The following is a 15,430-nucleotide window of genomic DNA, read 5'->3' as shown; positions in this document are numbered from 1 at the left end:
GAGGTACCATAAGACTAAGGATTTCCCATTGTACTTTAATAATCAGTGGCTTCTGAAAACCGCTTACCTGTCAACTCCAGCTCTAAGATGTTAAGTTGTTGTTGTTGTTGGGTTTTATTCTGAAAGATCAACCACGTGCCATAGTCATTTTGTTGCCTGACTAAGAAAGGAATCTTGAATTTCTGCTGTTGATTGCCAGATCTGAGTTGGAACAGAAATGCAACAAAGCATGGGCTGAAATCAAAACATATCAGCTCCAATTTTTTAGTGAGGTAGAGACGAACTGAATGTGGATCTGGTGGGGGTTAGCCATCACACATGCACACCACTGTCCTCTTCTCCTTGTGCCTCTCCTTCTACCTCTGAGAGACAATTAAAGGCAGAACTAATTTGCTTCTCTGGATGTGACAAAGTTGCATAAATCCTGTCTTGAAATGGATTATAGAGACAACTGACTCAGGAGGATAGACCTGTGAATGAACTTCCTGTACCTGTGACCTAAAGTCGAGTTTTACCTGAATGAAAAACGTTCTTGTAGCTTTCTCTGGCTTTTGAAATCTGTTTGGGATTAACCTAAAAATTTCCTCCATATATCTTCTGGTGCTTTTGTGTTTTTTTTCTGAGCTCAGCCTCTGTCACCTCTTCAGCTCATCCTAAAAACCCTCTCGGGATGCTCGTTGTGATTACACACTCCCCTGTGTGGAGTGCCATCAGCGGCACATGAAATCCGTCGAGCAGGTCATTATCCCCTGCTGCTGCTGCTAATGATGTTGGTTGTTGGTGTGTAAGTACTGAGGTGTCTGCTTCTGACTTCATCAATCCTCAACTCAAACCCACAAACACCCATACCCAGAACAGAGCCACTATTTGAGTAGATTTCTCCCTCTGTGCGAGGAGGCTGAGTCATACTGTACGTGTCGTCAGACTGAGTGACTGCTGCAGGTTAGCTGCCTTGTTAATCTGAAGGCATACAGGGCCGAAAGAGCGTCTCCTTTCTCTGCTGCTGCTGCTGGATGAGTCAGACACTCGGGCTCCCTTTGCTTTATGCTGAGGTCTGGCTGCGTGATAAGGGCTTTTCCTGAGAGCCAATCTATCTGCAAGGTAGATGAGATCAGGAAGGCAGAACGAGATGATTTTCAGACACACTCTTCTTAATTTTCCCCCTTAATTTGGTGACTGCTTCTCCTTCTTTCCTGTTTTTGGCTAAATTGCCACTACTCTAACTCTTTCCCCCTCCTCCAAAACATTTCCTGCTTTCACTCTTTTCCAACTTTGATATCCTCCACCTCCCCTTCCTCTTCTTTTCAATGCTTAGAGTTCCTCTCAAATGTCAGTGTGGCACGAGTGGGTGGCAGGCAGAGCCATCTGAACGAGCCTTGGCTGTAGTTTTTTTTTTTTTTTTTTTTTTTTTTGCTGCAGTGTGTAAGGATCGACTAAAGGAGGAAGAAGAAGAGTGTGTGAGTGAATGGGCAGGCGGAGGAGTTAGAGTGGGTTGTGTGTTGGCGGTTTGACAGAGGACACCTGACGTAGCCTGAGATGTGTCCTTTAACGGCCGTCCTTTGTGGCTTTAATGAGAGAGACTGAAGCTTCACCTCTTCTGGGAGGTGACTGAACAGGAAAACATGCAGGTAAACTGACAAACAAGTGCTTAAAGATACACACTGATACATACAGCTAAAGAAGTTCAAGCGAACAGGTTTGAATTTTAAAAAATGACCTGTACGGAGAGAAAAAGCTCACAAAAAGACATACAAACACCCACTGAATCTGGCACACACACCCAAACACACGTATTCAGAAGCGGTGTGCGATGACTCAGAGGAAAGCAGCTGGAATGAAGGCTCCAGTGGCGGTGTTGAGCTGTCACCATCTGGAGGATTACATGTCTGCCTGCCTCCTCATCTAGCTGCACAAATCACCTCCCAACAACTTAGAGATTCAACATGTTTCTCAGCCTCACCTGTTTTTCTTCTCAGCGGTGTGTTTCTGCTGCAGGTGTTCAGATTTTGGTACAAGTATTGGGAAAAATAGAAAAAAAGCTTGTGATGATGCCTGAAACACATGTCTGGGTTTTTACAAGGACTCCAGTGTGAGAAATTATGTGATGCAGTTATTTTCCCAGGGATGAAATCAAATTGATTCGCTGGAAATTGATTCCTCTTCGCTGCTCTAAAGCATATGGAGGCCTGCAGATACACGAGGTGCTACAGCTCACACTCTTTTCATATGAGCCTGTTACTCTTATATTTTGGAATGACCCAAGTAGGGATGTCCAACTTAGAGAAAGACTTATCTCTTCGTTGGTAAGTAAAAATTCAACAAACTGACTAGTATAAGTGCAACCTTCAGGCAACGCTCATAAAAAAATGGTGGCGTAATTGAAAAGGGCATAACAATACCTAACAGCACCAGCCTCTAATCCTTCTTGAAGATAAATATTCACTGCCTGTGTTGTACTTGAGACGAATTAATTTTCATTTTCAGCATCACTGTACAGGTGCTGCGCTTGTCTATATCAGGGTAGTAGAGCATTGTAGCTAAATCAGAGCTCACAGTAATGACACCCTTTGGTTCTGAAGCAGAGTTTTGAAGCCCAACGATTATCCTGCTAAGAGGTGAAGAGGTGGATTTGAGGCAGACTTTAAACCTTCTTGCTAACAGTCACAATGTGCTTGCATGTTGGTTGAATCAGCCGCATGTCTTTTCTAGCTTGATCCACTAAGGAAAACTGGACTTGTTGGAGTTCTTTAAGGTGCTTACCACTCATCTAAAGCCCTGTTTCCACCAAGCGGTTCAGTTCAGTTCCTCTCAGCACCGCACGCATTTTGTGCCATTTCCAATGATTGATCCCGGCATAGATCCCCAAATAACTGAGACGATCCATCACACTTTTTGGGACCCTTCCGTAGGGGTGCCAGACTAAACCGATCTGATCCCGGAAGATGGAGCCACAACACTGTTGTCCGTCGATTGGTTGAAAGACTCATCACTTACCGTGTTACAGCGACTGCTGTATTTCTCCTTGTGGCGCACAGTCTCCTCTGAAACAAAGCTCGAGGGGGCTATGTAACAATAAACCACATGGAAATCACAAAGAAGTATGTATGTCTCCCATATTTGCTCTTTGTTTACTGTGTTGTGTTTTTCTTCTTCATTTGATTTATTAGCGGGGTAAACTGTGTCGCACTGCTATGGCGTCATACTTATTTAATTGATGCAGCTATTGGCATCCAGCTTACACGCTGCCTACCACAAGGGGGACAGTTGGCTGTGGAAAACGCAAGAGGGCCAGGCTTAACTGTATGGCGTCAGGAAAGTGCCAATTTGAGTGCGCATGGAAACCGTAATCAGTGCGCCTTTAGAACTTTCAGAAACTCCAGCCACCATGATTACCTGTACTACTCTGTGTCGGATTACCTCTGACCCGAGAACAGTCGGCATGTAAGGTAACCAATCAGAAAATTTAAAAATCATCGAAGTCGAGTGCGAAGAGGGCAGAGAGAGTGGCAGTGAGAACGCAAACACACTCTGTGAACGTGAAAATGATGACGGCGAGTGAGTAAGCAGAGATCCTGTCCTGTGATTATGGTTTCTTTGTGCGCTGAAATTGGCACTTTCCTGATGCCATATAGCAAAGCCAACCCGTACCAAACCGTACTGATCTTAACCAGACTGCTTGGTGGAAACAGGCAGCTTAAAATTAAAAAACTGAGTTTTTCCAATGCTTCTTAGCAGGCAGATAACATATGTGAAAAAGAATCAGACTGGATTTTTGTGTATTGCTCAGTTTATTTTTGTTCTTTCTCAATTATAACTGTCTGTCAGCTGTATAAACAAAGAAATGACTCTCTGTCAGAGCTGAGCTGCCCTGCTCTCATCCATGCAGGGTTAATGGTGTTTATGTATCCAAACAGAATTTAATCTGTGCTCAGTGATAGTTTCGCAAATGTAACTTCCAGAACAGAAACTAGAAATGAAAATTGCTCTGAAACCATCTTTTGACTGCACAGTATCCTCAGTTATAATTCCCCAAATGTGCCTTCCTGGGCTGCGACCTCCTGCAGTGTGACATTGTTTCCTGTGCGGGTGGACGGTCCAGCGCTCGGATCAGAGCCGCTTTGATCAAGCGTTGACGGGCCGTCTCATCTAATAACCTGGGCCATTTGTCTGAGGGTTGACAGCTGCACCTGTGCTGTGGACTCAGGCGAGATGTGAGATGGAGGAAATGTTTGGGGAAAAAAGCGTCGGTGTATTGGTCCTGTCAGAATATTCTCCATACACACCAGTCGGCTGTGTCAATTCACGTCTTCTGTGTTTGGACACGGAGGAGATGAAGACGTTTGCTCTGTGGAAAGTATTACAGGGATGTTTGTTTTACTGATACGTGATGTTTGCCTGTCAGACAGGCCTGTCAGTGACCTTTGGTGATATGATGCAGATCTGTGTCCAAGGATTTAGATTTAAAGCCTCAAAAAGGAAGAAACCAAGGTGGCCTCTTTGAAAGCAGCTGCCTTGATTGTCTTTTCATGGTGGAAAAATGATTAACATAGACAAGTCGTGTTCAAAAACTGAGAGTAGCTGCAGGAACAGCTTTCTTCAGGCTGCTTATTTTCTTTTTTGAGCCCTGCAAACACATTTTTACACTCCGCTTTTCAGAGATGGGATGCAACATTAAAGCAAAAGTTTGGGCTAAATTTAGAACAGTTCAGTCATCTCACATAAAAGCTTTCTTTTATGCCCTCTTTTTTGTATTGAGCTCTCCTTTTTTTCCTCGTGCTCTTTTAAAGTTTGAAGAGGGTGATGAATAATGTCACATGTTTCTCTGCACATATCAGAAGTGTTTGAATCATTATTTGATGGAAGTTCACTCAGGAAGCCAAATGAAAGCTTAGGATTTCAGGATTGTTTCCCAAACCTTTGACTTGCTCTGTGGAGTGATGAAAGACTGGAAATTAGGAGCATTGATTCAATCTGCAGATGACTTTCTCAATTAACTGATTTGTTTTTTAAGTCCACAAAACTGTTGATGAGTGACATCCTGAAGCCTCCTTGCACTGTCCCTAACCCAGAATTATTCAGTTGAGTGTCATGTGGAGCTAAGGAGCAGGAAAGACACAACACTGAATCTCCTGTCAGGAGTTTTTAAATGCTTGTAAATCAGACTTAAATTACATTAATGTATCTTTGTAAAGTAAAGAAGCAAACCAGATAATTGACCTATGGCTGAGCAATGCCTCCTGCCACTAACTGGGACAAACAATGAACATTCAGTGACAGGCGCTTATCATCTAGGGGTCACCAAAAGGCTCTAAACTTCACATTGGAGGTATTTATGAATCATTTTATTGTTGAAAAGGCTGATAAAAGGTTCAGTTACAAGACGAAATTTACAGGTCCCAGTGCAAACCTGATAAACAGCATCTGGTTAGCATTAGCATCTCAGACAATGAGATAGAGGATCAGCATCATGACATGAATGACAAAAATTCAACATCTTGTCTGTTAGTTTGGTGCTACAGTATTTACACTGAATCATTCAGCATAAGGTTTGCCAACCTTTGTTATCTCAACTATTACAAGTAAGCTAATGGAGCTAAGCTCCAGAAGGTACTGTAGTTTAACTAATGCCCTTTTGACAACAGCAAACAATGACACCATGTACGACAGGGATGTCAAACTCGTGCCATGGAGGGCCAAGAGGCTGCAGGTTTTCTTTCCAACCAGAAACTCCACCAGCTGATTCCACTGATTACCTCACCTTCAAGCAGAGAGCAGGGGCTAATCAGTGAAATCAGCTGGTGGAGTCTCTGGTTGGAAAGAAAACCTGCAGCCTCTTGGCCCTCCATGGCACGAGTTTGACATCCCTGATGTACGATCACCAAAGATCAAAAAACTAGAACAAAATAGGCCAATGAACTCCAAACAAACAAAACACATGATGAATAACAGCTTGGAACTAATGTTAGGCTAACTTAAACTAATGTTAGAGAAAACCCCAAAGTGAGTGTATGGGAATTGCTATACGCCCTGTGACTAGCTCACTGTGTTTTAGGGCAGGACTTAGCCATAGGTCAATTGTGGCAAAAGTGGCAAAATGGATGGGCGTTCTGCACTTCCTCTTTTCCCTGTTTTGCAATCCTCTCACTCCCTAGCTCCTACTTTTATGCTGTTTGATTTTATGAACAGCATAAATCCAGTATTGTCTCAGATGCCTACTGAGTTCAGTCTTTGCTGCTGCTCTCCCTGCCTTAGCTTTTTATGTGTTATACAAAGAGAGGTTGGAGGTGTGCTCTCCCTGCCTTGACCTATTTGCATTCCACTCAGGCAAGTGGAAAAGTAGAGAACTCTTAGAACAGAGCCATACCACAAAATTGAACATATAACATGAAAATACTTAATTATTTTTGACAATTGTGGTCCTTTAACTTAAAGAACGTAAAATTCATGAATTTAAGGTCACTGAAAAATGATGATGATGATAATAAGTTGTTGAAAGTTTGAGTTGGAGTCAGATACATAATGTCTGTGCCAGACCTCACTAATTCGCTTCTATAGTTGTTGATCTTCAGAGTCTTTCACACAAAGTCACTTCTTTAAATGTAAAATCCAAACCTACAAGTTCTGAAAGGTAAAGATGTGATTTTTCATTCAGTGAGCACAACTTCCACAAAGGTTGAATCCGTGAGATATATCCTTCCCCTCTTCTATAGATTTGTCCCCCATTCTTCACTGAACTTTGCAGCTAACAGAAAAAAGCTCTTTGCTCTTCAAGGCTGAAGAGCTAAGACCAGAACTTGACATTTACCTCTGATGTCGGAGATACTTTCATTCCCACCTCTGCTGTATCTTTGCCGGAAACAACATAGTGTGACATTGTGAGGAAAAGGTACAACAAAAGAAAGCTAAAATTAGCCCCAAAGCTAAAGCACCAAAGGGGATTCAACACTTTAAGAGCTGCTCACCTTGAAAGTTGTCTTCCTTTGAATGGAGTGCAGCTTTTTATGCTGTTTCAGGTTTCTGTATCCTGCCAAGGATCAAACGGTTGGGAAGTTTTCCATGAAAATGACTTTCACTGCAGAATGTGTCCAATTTGTGCTCAAACAGGATCCCTGCATGTTGCTAATAGCTGCCTACCTGTGTGTTTGCTTTGTTTGGCAGGGTCACCACATGTAGAACACTCAGTAACCCTGCAGGCCAGACTTAGCTGGTCTCCTTTGGGGATCTAAATCACATGACGGCTCCCTGCTCTCGACCCCTTTAAACACATGAGAGGGAAGGAACACAGACAAACCATGAAAAAGATATACATTGGCAAAACTGCCTTAAAAGTTCCCCGAAACGGCGGCAAACACCCAAAAAAGAGGTAAGAGCGATTCTCCAGATGCCATCTCTCCATCCGTCCTGTTTTTTTTATCTGTTTGTCCGTTCATCCGCCCACGAGGTGTGTCCTCTTGTCGCCCAGCGGTGCTGAAGCTGCCTCATCTCGCCCCTCTGAGCGCCAGGAGTCATGCTGCCTCGTCATCTCATCTCTCCGCAGTGAAAGCACTCATTACGTCTGACTCAGCTCCTGCTCACTCAGGAGGTCACTAATGGGGGATTTTTTTTTTTCATCCCTGGAGCTACTTGACGTAAACTCCTCCTATATCAAACAGCAAACACCTGTATTCCCTTGCGAACGCACGCCAATCAAAGAGACGGGGCTGTGGGGTGAAACAGCACGGTCAGGTTAGACGCTCATTGATTCACTCTGTAGGCAGGTGTTGTTTTTACTCACTGACTGCAGCAGATAAACAATATCTCACATCCTGTGCGAAAACTATCATTAATATTTCATCTGAACCAAACACATGCTGCATTCACAATTTCACTTTATCAATGTTGTTTTGTGATGTTGAGGCTGGGGTCTTCATCATGCAAACATTTCTTGAAGAAGAGAAGTTCAAAACAAATTGTTATAAACAGAAATTAAGTTAACAAGCTTTAGAGTTTCATTTAAACAATGTAAAACTATGTTAAAGGGATACATAAAGGAGAATAGCCAAACTTACAAGAAAACTTGGGAGTTTCCATTAAGGTTCACAAGGGATGAATTACTGTCCTCTTCCAACTCATTTAAAGACTGAATGTTTGCAAGTTCATCTCAGATAATACGTTTGAAATCCAAAGCAAAACTTAAGGCATACTGATTAGTTTCCTTGTTGAAACTTTTGGCCTTAAATTTGTAATTGAGATGGTTTTCACTGATTCCTGATTGATTTGAAGCTGTTTAAGTCTGGAGCAACCATCTGTAAACAAAGTGCTAATATTAAAGGGTTAGGTTCACAGTAATCAAATTTCATTTTTTCCAAGGAGAGAAAATTGTATGACTTTAAATTCAAAATTTTGACACTTATTTTTCAATCCCGAGGGAAAAGTGAATTTTCTGATTGTGATCTCAGAATCCAGAAAAAAATAAAACAGATTTCTGACTCCAAACTAAAAATGTGGACCCTTATCTCAAAATTCTGTTTTCTTTTTCTTGAATTCTTTGATAGTGAGCCCTTAATATGTGGCTTTGCCAGGGTAACAAGTCTTTTCAATTAAATCAAAGCTAGTTGCCGCACTCAGCCGGCTACGAAAGTCCCCACTTAAAGGGATCCAGTATTCCACAAAAAAAGCAAGCAATTCAAAATTCAAAAGGAAAATGATTGATCACTCAAACATCTCTGGCTTACTGGGCAAAAAATAAGAAAAGAAATGAAGCAATCTCACCAGAGTCCAGAGACCTAACAGCAGAATCTGATAGAAATCTGCATGTGTCGATTGAGCCATGCTTTGTCCGTTCTTGGTCTGACCAGCCCCCTCCCCGTGGCCAAATTGTTGAAAACGTGCACTGAAGTGCCCCCTTGGCTGGGAAAAACACACTGTATTTGTTTTTTTATTGTCTTTTTTCCCCTTTAAAGAAGTCTGTGCGCATCACTGATACTGATTTTCCATTCAAACTGCTCTGGAGATACCTGTAACTGTTGTTCCTTTTTTCTTTATTTAGTACATAACAAGCCGATTACATTGTTTTACAATGTTTGAGCTGAAAATCGTAGCCCTTACAACCTAAATTCAATGATTCATGACATTTTTCTTTTTTACATCTAATTCAGTAGTTTGATCATGGAATTTCCACTACCTTTAACAATAAATCTAAGTCCCCTAAAGCTACACCTTTATCATAAAGCAGACATTCATAGCTGAAGAGATGATCTCATTAAAGTTAAAATATGAGGATTTGAGGATAAAATGCTTTTCTTTGACTAAACCTGTTGAATTTATTCAGATTCTGCCTTCAAGCAGCTCCATCTTTGACAAATGTGAATTTAATTGCAACACGGATTCACTGAAGCTTTGACATGGATAAATTTGCTATGGTATTGTTTGCAGAAAACACAACAATAATGCCCAACAGCAGATTGTTCAGTTCAGACGTGATGACAAATTCCTCTTTCGATTGACAACAGATTCAAACCTGCAACTTGTTTTAGTGTTTTTTCTTTTTCAATTGAGTGAAACTAATATTCCAACAGAATGAAGTTTGTCTAAATGTCAACAAAGCGACAGAGAAACGTCTTGACTGTTAATATTTAACAGTGGTGTTTCTGGAAAGAGTGCGGACTGACCCCGTCTGCTTTTTATCCCCTTGATTACAGAAACATTCAGAGCATACTGATGAGCTGAGTACAGGATTCAACCTCCACTCAGTGACCTGACGCTCTAAAGAGAAGCGGTTCCTGTTTATTATTAACATTATTATTATTATGATTATTATTATTTGCTCTTTCTCAGCCCACTCTGTCTGTGTCTTTGATCTCGTTAAGAAAGAGACAAAGAGAGGAAGTGGAAAGAGCGATGTGGCCACATCTCCATCCTCCCTCTATCTGGCGATCTGTTCTGTGCCTGCAGATAGAGTCATTACCCTCCTTTCTCCATCTGTCCGTCAATACGGGGTCCATTAAGCCCAGCCATGCACATTCAGATCCATCACAGCAGCAGACATTTCCTCTTTCCCCCACTCACACTTGGCCTTTTATTAGATTGGAGCCCAGGTAATGCACATGCTCTGAAAATAGTCATCATTGTGCTGTCTCACTGAATTACACATTGGGGGTATCGCTGTTCAGTAAATCTGAGCCTTCACAGTCGATTCGTGTGATGAATTAGAGTTCATTGGCTCATATTTCATCACAGGGGACAGAGTCTCACTGCTGATTGGGTTTCTGTGATGAGCTGCATAGAAAGATCCGATGACTAAAGGAGCCCCTCTCTGATTTTTTAATTAGAGATCTGTGTTTTTGTCCCATGTTTTCTCCACACAAAGCACTTTCTCACACAGCTTTTATCACCCTCTCATGGTGTTCTCATCACCGCTGCATGGCCGCTCAGGGGGGCATTAAAAAAGATCTGTAGTGCCATACAAGTCCATTTAGAGCAGCGTACACTTAAGAAACAAGCTCCTTCCTATGCCCTGAACACAGTCATCTGCTGTGTGTGTGTGTTTCTGTGTGTGTGTGTGTGTGTGTGTGTGTGTGTGTGTGTCTGTGTGTGTGTTTCTGTGTGTGTGTTTCTGTGTGTGTGTGTGCAGCTCACTGCTGGAGCAGAAGGAGGATTTGAGGAAAAGACTCTCCTACACAACACACAAGCTGGAGCTGCTGCAGAGTGAGTTCGACTCCACGCGGCAGTACCTGGAGACAGAGCTGCGGCGAGCACAAGAGGAGCTGGACAAGTTCACTGACAAGCTACGCAGGTGGGTCCACATACAGTTCTCCACCGGTGTCAAAAAGGTGTAAAGCATAATGACTACCAAAGTACTTTTAGACAGCCACACATAAAGTTATGATAATGTCTGTTTTCAAGTCCTTTTGTTTGCTCTGAGGGAGCTGCACTGAACTTTGAGAAACTCACTTTCTGCTCATCTCTGGTTCGCCGTCCTCTGGTTCTGGTTCAGTGAACACCTGCTTCAGAAATGAGTGGGGAAGTAATAAGCTGCAGAGCTTCCAGAGACAGACCCTCATATCTCGGATATAAAGGACAGCATTTGTATTCGTCTCAGGTATCCAGAGTTTCACAGGAGCTTCACAAGATGAACAGGAAATGTAAGATAATTAAACCTCAGCTTAAGAAAATAGACTTCTCCCTCTAACCTCAAAGTTTGGCCTTTCTCTGGCATGTCTCTGCCCTCTGGAGCAAAAACTAGCTTTACAAAATCACCATATCAGTAGAGAAAGGTTAACTGATAGATTATCAATAATCTGTTGTTTGTTTTCTTACTTTGAAGCATCAGATGTACATAAACATTGGCGACATGCTTCCGTCTCCTCCTATTGTAAAAAGTGAAGCCAAAATAAGTCATGACCTCATGACGTCATGACATATGACACGCTGAATGTTATTCAGAGCCACAGGACTGATAGTATATCTTGCCTTCAAACTACATTTAACTTGTCGTTAAATCAGTCCACCGGAGCACAGATTCTTGTGTTGCTTTGAAGCAGAAACTCATGTGTATGAGAAGTTAAAGAACTCACTCATGTTCCTTGTTTTCTCACACCTTCCTCTGCTAAAAGGGTAAAGAACACTGCTGGAGCCCTCTCTTTATGATATTAACTAACTTAAAACTGGCAGTTCTAAAAACTGAACACTGAACTACTGTAATGGAAAGCTTGATCAAGGAAATTTTATCTAATGTGTTTTTTTTTTATTTTACAGTTTTATCCATATCCATCCAATTGTCTTTGGCTTATTTAAGGTCGGGCTGCAGGGGTATAATTCTTAATTTTCAGGAATAAGAGCCAAGATGCAAAGGCATCCAAAAACGTTAGGTGGAAACATAGTGAAAGACTATGACCTGGGGTCAAACTGAGGTCAAAAACACATCAACACAGCACTTGAGATTTAATCTGGTATGATGACAAAAAGAACAAGACAAATTGACAACGAAGGAAGTGGAGAAGAGGTGAAGCACATAAGGGTTATCAGGGAAGTGTAAACACAGAGGGTCCAGAAGACAAATGCCCTGACAGGAAAAACAAGATTGAGCTTCAGAATAAAACAGGAAATAGAAGACGTGATACATGATGGAGAAACTAAGAACAATTTAACATGGAGACGTGACGTTGGGTTTCCACATAATGCAAATAAAAATCATTTATTTTCATGCATTTATCTTTATGCAAATTGAAGTCAGAATTTTGTGTATACTCGCTGAACTTGCATGGACGAGTCACTCCAAAAGAGGAAAATCTTCCTTCAAAACTGAGTACAGTTTGCTGTGAAGCCAGAGTAAAGAAGCGGATCCTTTTCTTTTGAGTTAATTTTCCAGGCAAGGGGCCACAGGTTGGGAATCTAAGCCACTGGCTTGTGGGCTAGCCTCATCAGCTATCCAGACTGCTAGGCTACACCTGAGATGCCCAAAGATGCAGATCTTTGCAGTGACTTTACATCAATTTAAACCCACAAATTTGTGAACACAAGCAAAAGCAACTTGACTCAAATATCCCTCTCTCCAGCAAAATTTCCAGCTCCTCCTTGGGGTAGTAGAAGCATATCCAGACTAAATTAAACATATAACCCCTTTAGTGAGATCTGGATCAGCCCTGGGACACCTTGGCAGACTCCTGGAGATGCAAAGAAATTGTGGCTTTCTCCAAGCTCTCTCCTGATGTGCACTCTCTGGCTTCACTTTTTGTGGAGCTGTTGTACTGTCCACATTTTTCTACCATATGTTGGGTATATTGAGCTGTGATCTTTTTGTGAGCTCTGCTCTTTGTCCATTATTTAGAATACAAAGCAGCTACTCAGCTCTGCAGAGGATCAACCAGGACCTGGAGGAGAAGATCCACCGAGATGTGAGTGTGGAGCAGCAGCCTGTGTTTCTGTCTGTGTTTGTGTGTTTTTTCTGCATTCACATAAATGCCCGTGCTTTCCGTTAAGTACCTGTACACAAAGGGAATAGAAGCCGGAGTCACAGAGTTCAGTCACGATGCTAAACACTTGGAGGGCCAATTTGAATATGAATCTGCCCCACTGTTGGTGCCACTGACATTAATTATGGCTTATTACAATCTGCTGTCCTCCTTCCAGTAGCAGAGTGATAGCAAACCTATTGTTCCTCAGTGTACCGCACCTCTCTTCATTCCTCAGACGTTGCTTTTTTCTGCTCCAAAGATACAATTAACTGCCCCCTCCCCTCCTGAGAACACTATGACAATCAGGTGTCGTTGCTGCTGAAGAGTCGGCTGAAAAATGTTCGCTGAAGGGTTTTTGTTACAGGACAAGATAATAATCCCCCCAACGATTATAATACCAAAGCAAAGAGATGCTGCTTGGATAAAGAGTCAAAGGCCACATGGCTTTTTATGTGAGGAGAAAAATGGTTTTGTAACTTTCCAAAATAAAAGCCATCATCCGCTGAAGTGTCCTCATCAGACGTTATCGATTCCTCTCACGTACTCCCTCCTCAAGGCTGAGAGAGGTGCTGAGTAAGTCTCTCTGCAAATTGTAAAAGCTTGTTTACTCCAGAGGTGCCACAAACTCATCTGACCCCGTGGCCCGGCACAGCGATGGAGAGCGTAATTACACGACAGATAAACATAGTGATATACTTTGATTGTGCTTCTGCTCACCGCGCGACGGTGCGGTGAGGAGGAGTGTGGAGGGGGAGGGAGTCATTTCTGCACCAACACAAGGACACATTCTGTTGTTGAAGATGCTGTGATGTAATTACTTCAAACTTTTCCTTTTATGCTGCTCATGGACACTGAAATCGATTAAAAATTCACAAAAAGTTGTATCGTCACAGAAAATGAAATGTGTCCTTCCTGATGACAAACTCAGAGGTGCTAGAAGGGATGCATTGATCCAGAAATGAGAAGAAAGATGGCCGTCTCCACAATCTTTCACACATTCTTTACTCCTGTCTCTGAAACTATGATTTGCTGTATAATTAAGTGTATTTGTTGCACTTTTGACACTTTTTGTCATCAAAAGAGTGGGTTACATCTTATGTAACTGCTGAAAGAGGAATTTTATAGTAACAATAAATAAGTCGCTGGATGCACAACCAAGTTACATAACCAGGGGTCAATCAGTCAGTTATAGGTCCGTACACACACTGTTTCTCTCAGAATAAGGTCAGAGTAAAGTCGTTTCAGTGGGTGGTGGTCAAGGTTTTTTGTTCTGTTGCTGTGTTTCATCCAAAGGGTTGTGGATGAAGAAGCTGCTGGTTACACATAGTGAAGTGGGCCAGTGTATCTGCACAGCTTTTGAACTCTTTTCACTCTCATTAGATTAAAATCCTGCATGGTGCAGACAGTGAGTTCATCTGTACCTCACAGCTATCAGCGCCACCTTGGGTTGAGCTCAAGTCCTTCTACAGGAAAACTCTTTATCTACACTGCAAAAAACTAAAATCTTATCAAGTGTTTTTGTCTTATTTTGAGTAGAAAAAGGTCTTTTTAGACATTCACCTGACCAGTCCAGAAAAACGTCTTGTTTCTAGTTATTTAAAGACAAAAATGAGGTCTGATGCTTGTAAAAAAAATCTACCAGTGGGACCAGAGAAAAGTTACTTGTATTAAGACATTACTCTCAAGCAAATATTTAAGCAAACTTTTCTTGTTCCATTGGTGGAATCTTTTTTTTACTTGTTACAAGCAATCCAGACCTAATTTTTGTCTTTAAATAACTTGAAACAAGACATTTCCTTTTCTGGACTGGTCAGGTGAATGTGGCTCATATCAAGTATAATAAGACGATTTTTACTTAAAATAAGACAAAAATACTTGATAAGATTTCATTTTTTTTGCAGTATAGGAGTAAGTCAAAATCAGACCCCCCTCTTGGTGACTTGTGCAACTCCTGGTCTCACAGCAGCAGACTTAACATCAGTGCAAAAGCTCAAATGATGTCTAAATTGATTGCAAAGAGCGAAAAAAAAAATCTACCAATGGAGTGAGAAAGTGTTCCCGTGGAGTTTCTTGTGTTAAGACATAACTCTTATTTCAAGTAACTTTAAGCCTTTAACCCTGTAGAGCCCAGCATTGTGCCAGTGCTACAATTTGCATATTAAGTTTTGATTGGCACTAGATTTAAGAACCATACAAGATTGATTGAAAATCTGAGGAGTTAAACTTTCATACTGCATTTTCAACATTTTTCAAAACCACTGTTTATTTCTAGTAATGTGTTTGCAGAAATCCAGAACACTGCGTATGCAACAAAAACAACAGGATCCAGAAAGCAGTGGTTTACAACACTTCCTATGCTGATTACATGCCATCATATTCACCATCATATTTGTCACATTTACACACTTTCAGGGACACAGCCATGACATTTCTGTGTTCATCAAAATGTGTGAAATTTTCTTTTTTTTTTATGGTTTATTGCACCTGTAACAATT

The 15,430-nt window shown here is 41.6% G+C and overlaps 1 protein-coding gene across 2 annotated transcripts in view; it reads left to right on the top strand.

Annotated features, from left to right (window-relative positions):
- Positions 1–15,430, top strand: part of LOC141802183 (brain-enriched guanylate kinase-associated protein) — a 37,430-nt gene that overhangs the window by 12,521 nt on the left and 9,479 nt on the right. For both annotated transcript variants that reach the window (XM_074685660.1, XM_074685659.1), the window contains 3 exons: positions 7,159–7,363; positions 10,613–10,774; positions 12,809–12,875. In XM_074685660.1, the coding sequence (XP_074541761.1) occupies positions 7,266–7,363; positions 10,613–10,774; positions 12,809–12,875 (327 nt within the window). In that variant the 5' untranslated portion in view covers positions 7,159–7,265. The remainder of the gene's footprint in view (positions 1–7,158; positions 7,364–10,612; positions 10,775–12,808; positions 12,876–15,430) is intronic.

The sequence above is a fragment of the Halichoeres trimaculatus genome, unplaced genomic scaffold, assembly GCF_033239565.1.
Source record: "Halichoeres trimaculatus isolate MK-OKI-2021-1 unplaced genomic scaffold, fHalTri1.1 fHalTri1_scaffold_13, whole genome shotgun sequence".
NCBI lineage: Eukaryota > Metazoa > Chordata > Actinopteri > Labriformes > Labridae > Halichoeres > Halichoeres trimaculatus.
The sequence above is the reverse complement of the archived record's forward strand: the minus strand, read 5'-3'. Positions and strand labels throughout refer to the sequence as shown.